Source organism: Triturus cristatus, chromosome 1_2 (assembly GCF_964204655.1).
Source record: "Triturus cristatus chromosome 1_2, aTriCri1.1, whole genome shotgun sequence".
NCBI classification, from domain to species: domain Eukaryota; kingdom Metazoa; phylum Chordata; class Amphibia; order Caudata; family Salamandridae; genus Triturus; species Triturus cristatus.
Genome location: NC_140580.1, coordinates 786183956 through 786199665, shown reverse-complemented (window position 1 = coordinate 786199665; position 15710 = coordinate 786183956). Strand labels below are relative to the sequence as shown.

The 15710-nt window shown below is 44.6% G+C and overlaps 1 protein-coding gene across 7 annotated transcripts in view; it reads right to left on the bottom strand.

The window, feature by feature from the left end:
* The window catches only part of SLC16A9 (solute carrier family 16 member 9), a 292179-nt gene that overhangs the window by 141443 nt on the left and 135026 nt on the right, over positions 1–15710 (bottom strand). The window contains exon 1 of one of the 7 annotated variants that reach the window (XM_085608843.1): positions 14426–14541. The exons of 4 other annotated variants lie outside the window; for them this stretch is intronic. Coding sequence is in view for 1 of the 3 variants with exons in the window: in XM_085608841.1 (XP_085464967.1) it covers positions 13990–13996 (7 nt within the window). In the remaining 2 variants the exon portion in view is untranslated. Of the gene's footprint in view, positions 1–13559; positions 13655–13989; positions 14318–14425; positions 14542–15710 lie in introns of those variants that run through there. 2 more of the 7 variants (XM_085608841.1, XM_085608844.1) reach the window with 2 other exon arrangements.

Genomic DNA, 15710 nt, shown 5'->3' with positions numbered 1-15710 from the left:
CTCAGCCTGCAAGGGCAGTGTGTTTGTGTCAGGGTACAGGGCCTCTAAGGGTGGCACAATAAGTGCTGCAGCCCTTAGGGGCCTTCCCTGGTCACAAGGCCCTGGGTCCCTAGTGTATCATTTACCAGGGGCTGACATGTGGCCAGGGTTTGCCAATTTGGGTTTTGGTTTCAGCACAGTTTTTAGGGAAGGAATATAGGCCCTGGGCACCTGATTGGCAGGAGCCCAGGGCACACTCAGTCAAAGTACAGTCAGCAATTCAGCAAAAGGTGGGGGCATACCATGCAAGAAAGATGGCACTTTCTCACAGGTAAGTACAGAGCATGCAGTTGGGGTAGAAGAACAAACAAAGTATAAATGGAGTGCGGAAACATAAAAAAGAAACAGTCCCCTACAAGTAGCGGTGGAAGGATACAACTCACCCAGTCAGAATACAATGATACCGATATACTCAAGGGTGAAAAAAAAAACTGAAGAAAAAGGAAGAACACCATCAAGTTATGCCAAGTCAAATCAAGACCAACATGTAAGAAAGACAGCATATCTATCCAATCATAACCAAGAAGCTGACCTAAAATTATTTCTAAGTATATCTTGTGTATTGGAAAGAATGGATCAATTAGTCTGTCATATAAAACTAAAAAGGACCAGGATTGATGAGATTACCTTTCCAATTTAGGAACATGACAAGATGTTGGAAAGGGTCCTTGTAGGAAGATATAGGTAAGTATAGCATTAAGCACCACACCAGATATTGCAATAAGACAGTAACCACAGTAGACTAATAAAAAAAATACTATTTTTCAACGTTCTTATGGGGAAAAGAAAGGTTGTCAGAATAAAACACACAAAAGTGTGCAAAAATTCAATCTTGCATCAGGGAAAAACATTTACCACCTTTGCAAAAATGTTTGACCAACACATACCCATAATTCCATTAACCCTTTCCGTGCTCATGACGGAACCACTCCGTCATGAGCCACGGGTGCCGTGTGCTCATGAGTGGTTCCGTCATGCTGCGGCCGTTGGCGGCCGCTCCGCCCACGCGGCGCTAATTCCCCGCCTGTGCGGGCGATTAGCACAGTGGGCGGAGACGTGACGGAACCACTCCGTCATGAGCACAGCTCACCCGTGGCTCGTGACGGAGTTGTTCCATCACGAGCACAGCGCCACCGCACCTGCCCCCAAACCCCCCAGCGCCGCGGCGGAATTCCTGCCGCGGCGAAGGGGTTAATGCTGGATGTTCTCTGCTTATTTTGGCCTGCTGGGGAGCACAACGCCCACAACCACCCAGCAGAAGGAGATGGGGCGCATCCTGACAGTCAGTGCTTATTAAGTGCCTACACTAGTAGGGGCTTGGGACACTCTCTGCTTGTTTAGGGAGTTGCTCGCTGCTTTAGTGGGGCAGCTGGAGCTCAACAGGTCCACAAAGCTGACAACCACCCAGGAGATAGAGGTGGGCACTTCCTTAAGGTCAGCACATATCAATGCCAATGCGACCTGCAGCTCGGGATGCGCCATCGGTGCCCGTCAGAGCCTGAAAAAGAACTTGTTGCCCTCTTGGCTGTGTTCCTTGAGCAACATATCTCCTACTCATATTGATGCGAGTCATCTTTTCTTCTTGTTTTACTGTCTTTGTAAGAATTGCGGTCCTTCCAAACAAAGAAGTGGTCAACAACCCTAGATCCCTGGGAGGAAATATGCTCCATAAGCCTGGTTCACTACCAGATACAAAGCGCATAGACTTTGCTCAAACTGTGATACAACTCAATCTTTAAATTGTAGGTCTTAAAGCCATGATAAATGCCTTAGTAAAAAAAACTTGATAGAACTAACCAAAAGAACAGCATGGTCTTAGCTGGGCGACTGAATAAAACCTTCCAATGTGAAGCTCGGAATCACATCAATAACCAGCTAGATGCGCATGTTTTACCCTCTGTCAGTCAACTCCGCAATAGTGGGGGATACAGTGTCAATGCTTCCAATGTTCAGTGACAAATAAGCATTAGGGGGGAAGTTAAGCGGTACGCAATTTCATGTTCGCATTCCTGTGGAAAGCCCGTGCCTACATTAATAAAGTACTCACATCGTGACCAGGCTCAATTGTCACAGCTGATGGAAGCAAATAATGATTGCTCTCACCTAATTGTGGAAGAAAAAGGATGGAGAGATCTTTAAAAAACGTATAAAAAAAAAAATTAATACACCACACCCCAGACCCCCTGTTGACACTGCGGGAGAAATGGGGTAGGGACGGACTTGAAATAGATGATGAGGAATGGCAGGAGGCCCTGTCCTCCCCTAAGGAGGTGGCCATGTCGGCACGACTGCGACTGGTGCAATTGAAAATTCTCCACCGGGTTTATTTTTCCGAATGCCAATTACTACATATGGGGGAGTGCAGACGGTAGGTGCAGGAGAAAATGTGGCCAAGAGGGGACTTTTCTCCACACGATTTGGGAATGTCCACTGATCCAAACTTATTGGGTGAAAATACATGACTGCATGAAGGAGATTTGGGGGGTGCAGCTGCGGCCTGAGGCTAAAAGATGTCTTCTAAATATTTGGGAGCCCACGGACTTAAACACAAGGGGTAGGACCTGGGTGACGCTGGGGCAGATGGTCGCAAAACGGAATATTGCCAGGCATTGGGGAGCGACAGAGCCACCAAAGATCAATGCCTGGAAACAGGACATGGACTGGTGTATGGCAAGGGAAAAAACGGTGAACGTGGCCCGCGGATGTCCTCGAAAATGGATACAGATATGGACTAAATGGAATGTATACCGTGGGAACATATGTGAGCCCCCACTGGCCCCCTCCCCAGACGAACAAGTTAATTTTTTGCAGTCCCAGAATTGAGACAGCACAATAGTGTTAATACGCTGTTACACAACTGCTATAACTTGTGACCAACACTGTACCCAGCAGGAAGACTATGTATGCCTGTATGCCACTGTCTTTTGTTACTTGGTTAATAAAAAAAAGATTTAAAAAAAAAAAAAACGTTAAAAAAATTCTGCTGGGCGTGGTCCTGGCAAAAAGACGAATTGCGACACATTGGACTCAGTCCACACCAGACACCACCCAAATTGTATGAATGGAAGGCTGACGTGCGTGAATGGGGGGTGGCGGAAGAATGCCCCCTTAGGGCAGTGAGAATGGATGAAAACGCGGAAAATGATAGGATGGAATGGGGGCAAATGTTAACGAAAGTGACGGTAGCAGAACTCCAGCGTAATGACGACACAACACCTACACAATCATCTACACTTGCCACACAGGTACCCAGTGCGGAAGATAGTGACAGCCCCCCGCACACACATAAACTTAAATTAGGTATATCATCCAACCTGAATGCCCACACAATGCCTAAACAGTATTGCTGACAGCTGCCGGTAGGGAGGAGGGGTTGTGGGTGAGTGATAAATGTTTATGTTCAACATGTTCACAGGAGATCATCCTGCAGTTAAAATAAATTGAAAGGGCTTTGCAAATACATTGTGAATTGATAGGTCGTGAATAATGTGGCAGGTTACTGTTAAATATGATAATGTAAGTTAATGTATGATGTGCTTTAGGATGTGATATGAAGCAATGGTATCAATAAAAAAAATTGGAAACAAAAGTATGAAAAAATAAAATCCAGCAAACAGTAACCTATACATGCATGATGTGAAAAAGCTACGTCCAGGGACCACAGAGGACAAGGCCTCACTTATGAACACAATCATAAATTGGATTGGTAAGACACGCAGTTGTTATGAAGTGATAGGTTCCGACACTGAGAAGGAAAAATGCCATTCATTACCAAAAATTTGACTAGAAGTCACATTAGTCTTGAAGGAGTTGTGCTATGGATTAATTGCCTTGGAACTTCGCTGCCCCCCAAACTATTCAACAATAATCTGTTTGAAATACAACCAACCAAAGGCAAAAAATATGAGGAGTAAGTCTACCAGACCATCGCTGCCTCTCAAGAGCACCTCTTTGAGCCAGCAAAGGGCGGCCTGACTCTGTGCTCAAGGGCTATGCAATATAAATCCCCCACCCCTAGTTGACTCAATTGAGGGTTGGAATTTACTATCTTAGCTGGCCTACAGACAAAGCTAGGGGACCCAGAATTTTGACTTTTTGTTGATTCTTCTGAGCTCTTTTTATTTCAGCAGACATGGTGTACTACTCATGTGCATAGATCTGGATTCACTAGGTATTGCGTCAAAGACATTTCTATTTCTAGCGGTCAGGAAAGACCTTCTGGAGACTTGATAATATGGGTCAAACTATAATCAAATTATCATGTCAAGGAGCTAGTAACTGACTACCCAGACATTTTGGCTTTGAAACGCATTAGCCCAAGGGGGGGATATAGTTCATATTTTAGCATTTGCAGTAGGACCATTAGGCAAAACACAGAGTTGGCTACCCTATCCCAGCTCTAGTTCTTAATTGAAAATGATTTAGACTGGCCGTGCCGCGCTGTTCAAAATTATGTCTCTTCCCCGTTTTCTCTATGCCCGGCAGAATACCCTGGAGCTGGTCCCGGCCAGCTATTTTCGGGAGGTTGAGAGCCTCCAGCGCTCGTTGCTGTGGGATGGCCGTCCGCGTATAGCTATTGCAAAGCTGACCCTTCCGTGGTACGATGGGGGTATCGCGCTTCCTGACATCAGAAGATACTATTGGGCCTCTCAGTTGAGTGCGATCAACCACGGAGTCTACGGTCCGGCGCTGAGCCCCGGCTTCGCTATGGACCGGTGGTTGCTGCGCGGGGGTAATTACTTTAGAGCACTCTACTCCAGGTCAACGGATGGGTCCCTCACGGGGCCAACCCAGGTGGCGGTGCACGTGTGGAAGGCGGTTACGAACTCGCTGGGTTGGAAGGATAGGCTCACCCTCGCCACTCCGCTGTTTGACTCCGATATGTTAGGGAAACTTTGGCACACGAAGGGATTCGAGAAATGGGATCTGATCGGGATATCCAGGGTGGGGGACCTGCTGGCTAAGGGGCGAGTTAAATCGTTTGACGAGCTACGGACGGAGTACGCTCTGGAGGGTACGGAATATTTCCGGTATGCACAGGTACGCCATGCTCTGCGGTCCGTCCTCGTCGAGGGGGAGACGGTGCCTGAGTCCTCTCCCTTGGAAGATCGGATCCTGGATGGCCATATGCCGGAGAGTACAATCTCCTTAATTTATAAGAAGCTCGTTAATGTCCGGACTGACCTCCTCCTAGGGGTGCGTGATCAGTGGACTAGGGACGGCCTTGAACTGGATGATGAGGACTGGCAGTACGCCATCTCCTCTCCTAAGGAGGTCGCGATCCCCGCACGACTAAGGCTGGTCCAGCTTAAGATACTTCATAGAGTCTACGTCACAGGGCCCCGACTGATTCATATGGGTTTCTCCAAGGATGGTTTATGTAAGAGGGGCTGTGGGATGGTGAGCACCTTTCTACATATCATATGGGAATGTGGTGTGATCGCGGAGTTCTGGAAGCAAATTCATGTAGTGATGCAGGAGGTCACGGGTATTGCACTGCTGCCAGAGGCACGGCGCTGTCTTTTGAATGTCTGGGGTCCTACTGACTATGACGCGGCGCAGACTCAATGGGTGACCCTAGGAAATATGTTGGCGAAGCGTGATATTGCGCGACTGTGGGGCTCTCAGAGACCTCCCGGTATGGATGCATGGATGGATAATATGGACTGGAGCATGTTTAGGGAGAAAACGGTGTATAGTGCCCGGGGGCGGCCTAAGAAATGGCACAAGATATGGGGACGATGGAACCAGTATAGGGGTGATATATGTCTGCCCCCGGCCACTGAACCGTTAGAGGAGGAACTTTCCCCCTAGCTTCACTTCCAACTTGGGATTTTCATGATGACTATATGCTAGAATGTTAGCGCCTCTGCTTCTCCCTCATCCACCCGACCGGTGGCTTTGTTCTGATTTTGGGAATGGGGCCGCGCCCCCATCGGGAACTGGCACGAGTTTATTGTGTATACTGCCTTGCTTGTGTTATTTATTTTAAGTTGTTTAAAAAACGGAACCTTTGTTTTTTTCCTGTACCAGAGCTATGGACGCTTCCATGTGTTGCACTTAATTGGCTGCCGAACCTCCGGGATGTCGGCTGAATAGCTGTGTTCCAGACTGATATAAATAAAGGTTTTTAAAAAAATAAAAAAAAAAAAATGATTTAGACAAGTCCCGACTAATGGTTGCCGGGTAATTCAATCTAACAATCGAGTCTTCGGATAACTCTGAACATAGTATCCATAAGAAGAAGATGGAAAGATGGGGAATCCTGAGTTTTGATTTACCACCAATAAAAATGTGGTCGAAACAAGTTATTCAATTAATAGGGTTAACTGTTAGTCTAGGCCTTAGGGCATGTAACGGTCGATCATCCTCAAGTCTAGTTGGCAAAAACACATATAATCACATTAAATACCCAAGCAGAATAGACTATATCATGCTCATGTTCAGCTTTGGCACTACATGAAAGAATTGGTGATTATCAAATGTATAGATAGTGATCATAATGCCCTGCACCTTTCCCTGCAAGATCCATTTATCTCTGCCCCTCAAATATGTATTATCACTGCAGCCAGGTGAGATCAGTCTATCAAATAACAAGCGTACGTTGAAATGGACCCATGTAAGGTGTCGTCCAGACCTTACCGCATCAATCTATAACACAGTCACTAGACACTCTAGCCCTGGCCAAAGATAGTGGTATTAAACCCTGTGAAATATTAGCATCCATTCGTGAGGAGCTCTATGATGATCTAAGAGCTCTACTAGCCTGGGAGATAAAAGAAACAAGAAAGCAAGATAGAAGTAAAAGTTGGTTTAATAAAAAATGTAAGGATGCAAAACTTTCTCTACTTAAGTCAATTAAGAACATGGACCAAAAGGACATCAGAAGCCCTAGGGAAAATTACAAAAGGACTCGAGATGGAAAAGGACGAATGAAAAAGGAAGATCTGGCAGGACTTAACTGTAGCACTTAAAACAGTAAATCACGAAACATTCTGGCATATAGTTGCACATGGTAGCAAGCATGAAACTCAAAGTTGGGAAGAACATTTTAAAACCTTTCAATATCTGAAAAAGAGTAATTAAATCTGCTGCCTACAGACCATCTAAAAAGGGCAAGGGATGGATCAACCCATTAGTAGTTACGCTTGACAAAATGGAAATTATGTTTTTTTAGCTAAAGGGAATCTATACCTTGCATTTATTGATCTTCGATCGGCCTTTGACCTGATCTCTCGTGAAAAATTGTGGAAGGTATTGCAGGATATTGGCCTTCCGGACAATATTATATCTATCTTAATTAGACTGCATTATAATAATTACGCCCAGATAAGGTGGAGGCCGGAAGGGCAAGCTAACCAGAAAAATAACAGTAGCCAGAGGGGTGAGGCAGGCATGTGTAATGACACCGATGCTGTTTTGTTTATATATTAAAAATGTGGGTATCATTTTTAGATATCCAGGATGGCACTCCACCTAAGATTGGTTCTCTGTGAGACAGTGGTGGCTGGCATGGATCGGGGGTGGCGGTTGGGGAGTGGAGGTGGGGGCAGTTAGAGGGGTGTACATAAAATGGAGAGAAAAAAACTTTCTTTCTCACTGCGTCTCTCCTCTGTCGTCACCTCGTCTCTCCTCCATCTTCTTTCTGCGTCTCTCCCAGCCAGGAACAGGAAGCACATCCAGGCTCCCCTGATTAGTCACAATGATGCAATGCAGCGTTGTGATTGGTCTGAGCGCCGTGGTTCGGTGCTCAGCCAGGGAATGGGAGCCTGGACATGTTCTTGGAGAACATGCAAAGTTCACATGACTGTTTGGCCAGCTCAAGAGGGCCGGACAATCAGACATTGTGCACTCTTGGAGTGCCCACTACTCCTCCCCCACTGCTCTGAGAGCAGAGCAGCACCGCCGCACAAAGATGCTACAGCAGGAACAAATAAAATGATAATAACAACAAGTTATTATCATTTTATTTTTCCTTTTTTTCTACTGCTGAAAGCAGTGAGGCGATGCTTCTCTACCTTAGCGAAGAAGCCACCGCTGTGGGAGCCGTCATTGCTATTTGCAGATGACAGGCTCTTGATTTCTACGACGCCTGCTGGCTTACAAGCCTTGATTGATCGATTTATAGAATTTTGTAAAATAAGAGGGCTGAAGTTAAACGTCTCAAAAAAAATTATTTGACCCTCAACCCCTATAAATCACATTGGGCCATAATAAGAGCAGGACCTGATCAAATTGAGAGAGTGTCAAACTTCGGTAACCTTGGGGTGAGGCTCACAAGTGATATGACTTGGTCCCCCCAGATCACCAATAGTCCCCTGAAGTTATAGCATGAATCAGCAGCTATATTAAAAAAAATTAGGAGGTCGAAGAGTCAAACCGTAAGCCCTTCTTTGGAAATATACAAATCAAAAGCAATTGGGTCGGCACTTTATGGGGCGGGACTGTGGGGAAATGAAAAAGTGAGTAAACTGACTATAATATAAAATTTAAAAAAATTGTGAGCCTTCCCTAGAGTGCTCCTCTTTTACCACTATGTATTGATTTGTGTCATCGCCCTGTAGTGCGCTTTTTAAAACAAAGGCCTTTGTTATACTGGCTTAGATTGCACCATGTACCAGAATTAGCTCCCTATTGAAAAGCCGCATAAGATCTTCAATATTAACTAATTACCAGGCAATACCTTGGACCACACATAAATAAATTCTTGCATCAACTTGGGCTGGAAGAGCTTTAGGAAAACCCGACAGAGACAGCCAGGGTAACAAAGGCTGTTCTTAAAGAGAGATTATATTACTTTCTATGGGAGAAGGAAATGCGCAAATATGAACAGGGTTCACATGCTGATATTTTTTGGATTTTTAATCCTTCCATTCATTTGAGACCTTCCTTTATGTTCTGACATCATCTAAGTTTACACAGCTTTTTGTGAAATTTAGGCACTGGACTTTGCACACCAAGGGCCTGATTTAGATTGGGATGACGGGTTACTCCGTCACAACGGTGACGGATATCCCATCTGCCAAAATATAAATTCCATTATATCCTATGGGATTTATATTTCAGCGAACGGGATATCCATCACCGTTGTGACGGAGTAATCTGTCTGCCAAGATCTAAATCAGGCCCTAAGTGTTTTTATATGTCCTGGAATAGGGGCGGCAATGGGAGTGACAATTGTCCTGCATGTAGGAAAGCTTTTGCAATGTTGCCCCATCTGCTTTTCTTCTGCGATGCCCATGAGCCCCTGCGAAGAAAATGGATTGTATCGGTCTGTCGCCAGCTGGAGTCAGACAACATCTAGAAGGTCTGAGAATCCTACGATCAAATACAGATGATTTCATAGTAAATAATGTGGCCAGGTATTTGACCTCTATGTGGATAATACAAAAGAATTCTTCTACGCCAGTGGGGATATCTTAGTGAAGCATAATGCACTTTACCTGTATGCGCTATTTTAACTTTTTCAATACTGCATTACATTTTGATCTTGTATTCAATTTGCTAATTTTAATTGTGATGTTCTTTAATTAATTAAGACACTGTCGAATGAAATGTAACATTGTGTAACATTGTGTAGTTATATCACTGCTTATGTTGTGTTTTATGGATTTTATCAGAAATAAACTTTGAATTGATTGATTGATTAATGTAGATGTATTGGCAGCTCTGCTTTAGTGGTGATACAAGGGGTTTTGTCAGCTGGACGAAGAAATGAACTCACAAAACCTCAGTGGCTGTGGGATAGCAAGGAAGTGAATGCCTGAAACCTAGAGTTAATGCAGTTAAGGTAGAATTCAGCAGATGCAACAAATTTGGCTGCTTTATAGCATCAACTGAAATGGAAAAATGAACAAGCATTGGCAAATGTAATTGTTTTAGAGTTGGTATACTGTAATGCTTTTCTCTTTCTTCAGGAAGACACACAGAATAAGGTACAGCAGGGCAAAGGCGTAAAAGACATGAAAAGTGAATAGACGGAGAGAAGGAGCACGATGGAGGAATGGTTCATAGATGGAGTTGTATGCAAGGAGATAGTCCTCAGGGCACAAGTCGGCGGTAAATGAGGGTGGACGGCATCCACCCACTATTTTCAGCAGGGCCCCACTGTAAGATATGCTGAACACATCCCAATGTAAATTTCAAACAGCGGGACACATTCAGCAGCGTCTGCTCGTTGTCTGCTTTCGTTCCAAGCAGCAACGTGCAGGCGGGGAGGGGGCGATGGTATTTCAGACTCCAGCTGAGCCATCACATATGCCAAACTTAAGGGGCCATTTGGCCTGCTTTTGTTTGATTATCCAGGCTGAGAGCTGCCTGTAGCCTTAAATGCAGTGGAAGGGAAACAAAACCACACAGCTTGTTGGCTCTTTACAGGTACTTAAGAAAGACACAATGTTGACTGTTCAAACCCTGTATATAGTAGATATGTATGTACTGTAAGAATGTCAGGTGCATTGACCTGTGCCTGTACAAAATAACAAGTTAAATACCAGTATTCTTATTTCTTTCATAGCACTAGTCATCCGAATGCAAGGTGTCAGAGTGCTTTACATAACACGTGTGCATTATATTGACAATAAATCATACAAGTGTGTAAATAAACGTACAGAATGTGTTGCATAGTACAGTGAGGGTTACGAGGTGTAGGAGTCACATTTTATCATTCATAGCTCGCTGTGCTATATTAGAAGGAATACAATGCAACTGCAAGCAACAAAAGGATCTCTGTGTTAAAAGCAGTAACCCACTTACCTAGCCACATAAATAACAAGCATTTGCAATGTAATAGGTCTCACATTTGCTAGAGTTTGAGCTATTGGCATTGTATTTTAGGAGCAATGTAGGAGGAAGCCTGAACATTAGCTCTGTAGTAGGAGTAGGAGTCCGGCTAGAAGGTTTGTGAAAGGCGCTATGGCTAGGCAGTGCCGGTGTTGTGCAGGGCTTTGAGAGTGTGGATGATGAGTTTGAACTGTGCATACTCGTGTATAGGAGCCAGTGGAGAGCCTTGAGATGTGGTGTGATGTGTGTGCTGCGTTGGAGGCTGAGGGTTTTGGTTATGAGAAACTCAGCAGTGTTGCATGCAGTCCCATCTGAAATGCTGCCATTATTGTAAGCTCTCTTAAGTGGACTCTAGTACCGCCAGTTTGATCTGCCTGTGCTCCCCACCACTCAAATGAGTCAAAGTGCTGCAGAGTCAGTATCTACATCACCAAGCTGCCTGGCGTGGTGTCATTCTGCCCACCCTTCCACCACTGCCTCACAGCAAGAGATATCCGAGCTGAAATCCTAGTTGACTCAAAAGTCATCTCTTGCTGACTAGTCCTGCTACGGCCTTCTCCCCTAATGTACTTGGACTGCATTATTGTATGTATGTATGTATGTATGTGGTATTTCTATAGGGGGGCCTTAGCCACAAGGCTGTGGAGAGCTGTACATTGTCAAGCACACAATGGAAACCAGGGTAAATATTGACAGAAAGGAAAACACATAAGAGATGCATGGTTAACCGACCTCGCTGCAGGAATACAGGGATTGTCATAAAATGCATACTTGTAACAAATATTGTGCGACAATAGATAAACATGGAAAAGCTTGAGAAAACTGGTGATAAATAGTTTAGTGATTTGAGCAAAAGACATAGAAACTTGAGTTATATTTTATGACTACACAGCACTCTAATGAGACCACTCGAGAGGCTCCTCGTCTGCTGTATAGATTTTTGCAATCTGCAGGCCAAAAAGGAGGGGAGTGGAGGAGAGGATACGAATCGAGAGAGAAAGAGTAGAAGGAGGATTGGGAGAGGGAGATCCAGTGGGAGAGAGAGAGAGAGGGGGGGGAGGGATAGGAAGAGGGAGCGGTACAGGGAAGGCGGAGAATGCCATAGAAAAGAAAAATGGGGGCAATTTACCCAGAATGATGGCAAGGTGAGCTGGGCTACTAGACGCTTACACTCTGTGAGTGACTGCCAGAGGTGTTGCGACCAAAGAGCAGAAAAATGATTGTTCCAGGACTAAAGGTCCTTATCACATTTCTGAAGCTTTTCGTTAGGCAACACCGGAAAATGTGTCAGAAACACCATGTCGCTTTATGCAGAGCCTCGAAGGTCATGAAATGTCTGCACTAGGCCAAGGGGATTTATAAAAGTGTTACTGTAAGGCTTTACAACTTCTGAAAAGAAACAAAGAGAAAATGAAATCTCTGGTTTTTTTTTGGTTATAGATAGATGCTTTGAATATTGTTGCCATTTCTGGAAAAAGACGAGGGCCTCATTTACGAGAAGTGGCTCATCGCTGGGTGAAAGCAGCGATGCGCCACTTCTCAGTGCGCCCTCCTTGCGACACCAATGATGCGTCATATTTACAATATAACGCATCATGTCGTAAGGAAGGACAGATATCTGTCAGCGCAAAAAGTAGCGCAACTCCAGAAATGTTCATTTCACATGGGGCAAGCCCCATTTGATTGGGCCTGCGTCACTCTTATGCCTGCCAGGAGGCAGGCGTAAGGTTGTGACGCATTGGCGTCCTAGAAGTGGCGCAGCAAAATCTCATAGATTTCACTGCGCCACTCCTACGACCCTTTCTTGCGGGGGAACGCCCACCCTGCATACATTATACCTGACGCAGGTATAATGTAGTGCAGGGGCTTACAAAGTGACGCATCTGCCTAGATGCGTCTCTTCGTAAATATGGCGCAACATGGCACTTTATTTACGCCACAGCTGAGTCACTAAAAGTGAAGCAACGGCGGCGCAAAACTGGCGCAAGGGGCTCATAAATAAGCCCCTGAACTTTTTTTTATAAAGTAAACAACTAGGAAATAGAACAGAGGATTGAAAAAAATTAAATCAGAAGGCTGAAAACAAAGCATACAGCAGCTTTCACACTAATATTGGCTATATGGAAAGGCCACAAACAGCAAAAGGAATTAGCGCTTGAATCACAGCTCATATTTTTACCCGGCAGAAGAAGGCATTTTTTATCGACATAGAAAGAATGACAGATGAAGTCAGCTCTGCCAGAGCTGGAATCTGTGATGTTTAGGTTTTTGCGCGAGAGTTCGGCCTCGCAGCTTTTCAGCCTGCTTGCAAATGGTTGGGGAAAGGTAACCTCTTGATCCGTCTGCGCCTGTTTACTAAAGGAACTTCAACTTTGTGTGACACTCTGCTGTTGTTGAATTGTCCTTATTTTCAAGCACAATTATATTGTTTCCAAACAAAACAATAGAGTTTTTCTAATGTGTTTTTCTCTTGAGGGAGACCTGGTAATATAAAACTGTAAGAATTTTACGAGTTGGTCTTAGAAATGGCGCTATTAGAACAATGGTCAAATATACCTCATCACCTCACCTGGAGTAATTGCAAATTAAATGCAGGTGATTTGCCACGATTTTCTTTTATAAAAACAAAGTTTGAAAATTGGAGGTATTTTCTACATCATAAGTCTGCTCTAACATGGAAAATTGACACCCATTCACACAGCAGTGGCCACAACACACATTTTTGAACTCTTTGGTACCTGCCGCCTAGTCCCCAAGGGGCCAGTGAAGATACATAGGAACTCGTACATTCAAGTATAGTAAGCAAAGCGAGTGACTGCATGTCTGAGCGTGAAGACAAATGGACAACCCTAACACGCCAAACACTCGCCACCCACATGCTGTCTGCACACCCGGCCCTGATACACCACTGTGCCGACTTGAGGGACTTCAAACAACGCCTCCCTACTCCTCTCCAACTGCCAGGAACACCACAGGGAAGGAGGGCACAGGGAAGGAGGGCATAGGGAACCTAAGAGACAAAAGGACGCCACGGTTAGATAAAGGAGTGAAAGCGGGCGTCAGGTGAGCCGGAGGGAGTTTGGTGCAGGGCAGAGACTGCTGACGTCATCAAGACTGAGCACGGTGCTGCTGTTATAAGCACGCCTCGGGCCAGCTATGCTGCAGTACCTGCCATCCGGTGGCTTTTAGGCTCGATTTCCCTGTGTAGCGGTTCTCTCTGCTCAGCTCCATCTGGTAGCGGAAGGGGTGCAGGAGAAGGCACAGGCAAAAGTGGGTGGGGTCTATGGGTGAGGGTGAGTAGCGCTCAACTTAAAAGAAAAAAAAATGCATGGCTAAAGCAGCAAAAGGACAGGGATTTGTTTATACACTTGCAACTTTCAAGTACAAAAAAAAATCAACAGCACAGCTGAAGCAGCAAAAGGGCAGGTCTTTGTTTATACACTCGCTTCTGGAGTATGCGGCCGATGGTGGGAGGGCTTAAAACATAATGCGGAAGAGAGAAGGCAAGCTATGCAAGCAGTGAGCGTCGGAAAGCAGTGAGGGGCAGAAAGCAACATTTTTAAAAAGAGTTCTTGCAAACAGCATAGAAAGAATGATGGCTTACGGAAACTGTAATTGGCCGGTGCTCCTCACGGAAGTGAGGTATCGGCTGTAGGAACTAATTAGGAGGCAGGAAAGAAGATCAACGCTGCAATGAGCCTATGGGTAAGCAGCAGGTGGGAATAGACAATAGAGGAGTAGAATCGATTACAGCAGGTCTTCCAGGCAGCGCATGCGCACTGATGCTTGACCTAAAAAGCTGTTATCTGCATGTTACATGACGTGCTTTTCAATAGACGCAGTAACCTTGTGTGCTACTTTGAGTCAAAACACAGATCTTTCCAGCAAATGTGTTAACCACCAGAGTTATCATACCATTATTACTATTCCCTCAAATTTACTGGAAACACAAACATCTCTACAGCAGGTACCTTAACCCTATAAAATATTTTAAAATTCAGACTTTGCTGCAAATTAAGCAGAAACAGGTCTACTTTCACATTTCTCCTCGTTGCCAATTTATTTGTGGCAGAGTTTAAAAAAATAAATGTATATGTTGAAGCCCAGATTTTGAGTTGGGGTTGCATCACTTTTCTGGTAAAACCTTGACGCTAAATCTATTTTTGGATCTACAGTGCTACACAAATTCTGTTTGTGTGGCTTTGTAAAACTAAAAAAAAGTCAGCACATTTCCCTGCCTTGCGTTACCTTGCGTCATGTAGGCACATTACATGGGGTGGTATTTGGGCGTTCCAGAGCATCTACCCATGTATCAAATGTTATACGGAATATGTATTATTACAATATTGCTATAAATAAGCCTTTGAAACCTCGAGGTTCTATTTTTAGCTTTCATTTATATACCACCGTTTTGATATCTGCTGAGTAAGACTTTACTTGCAGGACTTCATAGCTGTAATCAGCTGTTCACCAATAAAGATTGCCATCGAAGGTAGACGAGGCAGGCTTTTAAAGTCAATAGTCATTAAGTTAGCATGTCAGCTGTTTCTCAGCACTGCTAACAACTGGTGTTACTATCACCCACCTCAGTGCTACTTCATTTACACGTCTTCAGAAGGCTGAAGGCCTGAGTCAGCTGTGCCAGGATTCTAACTGGTAACCTGTAGATCGCCACATAGTTCATCGGCAATTGTTTATCTTGTTCAGTCATTTGATGCCAGGGAGTTTTCTGTGCTGTGATTGACGTGCGTTACTGTTAGTCAAGACTCGTTTTATTTACAGTGGGATAAAACAATCTTCGAATGATGAAAAGGTTGAGTGAAGCCTTCTGTAATTCAAAACTACAACTTGCGGTTGACACACAATGCTCTGCAGTGGGTGCATTAACC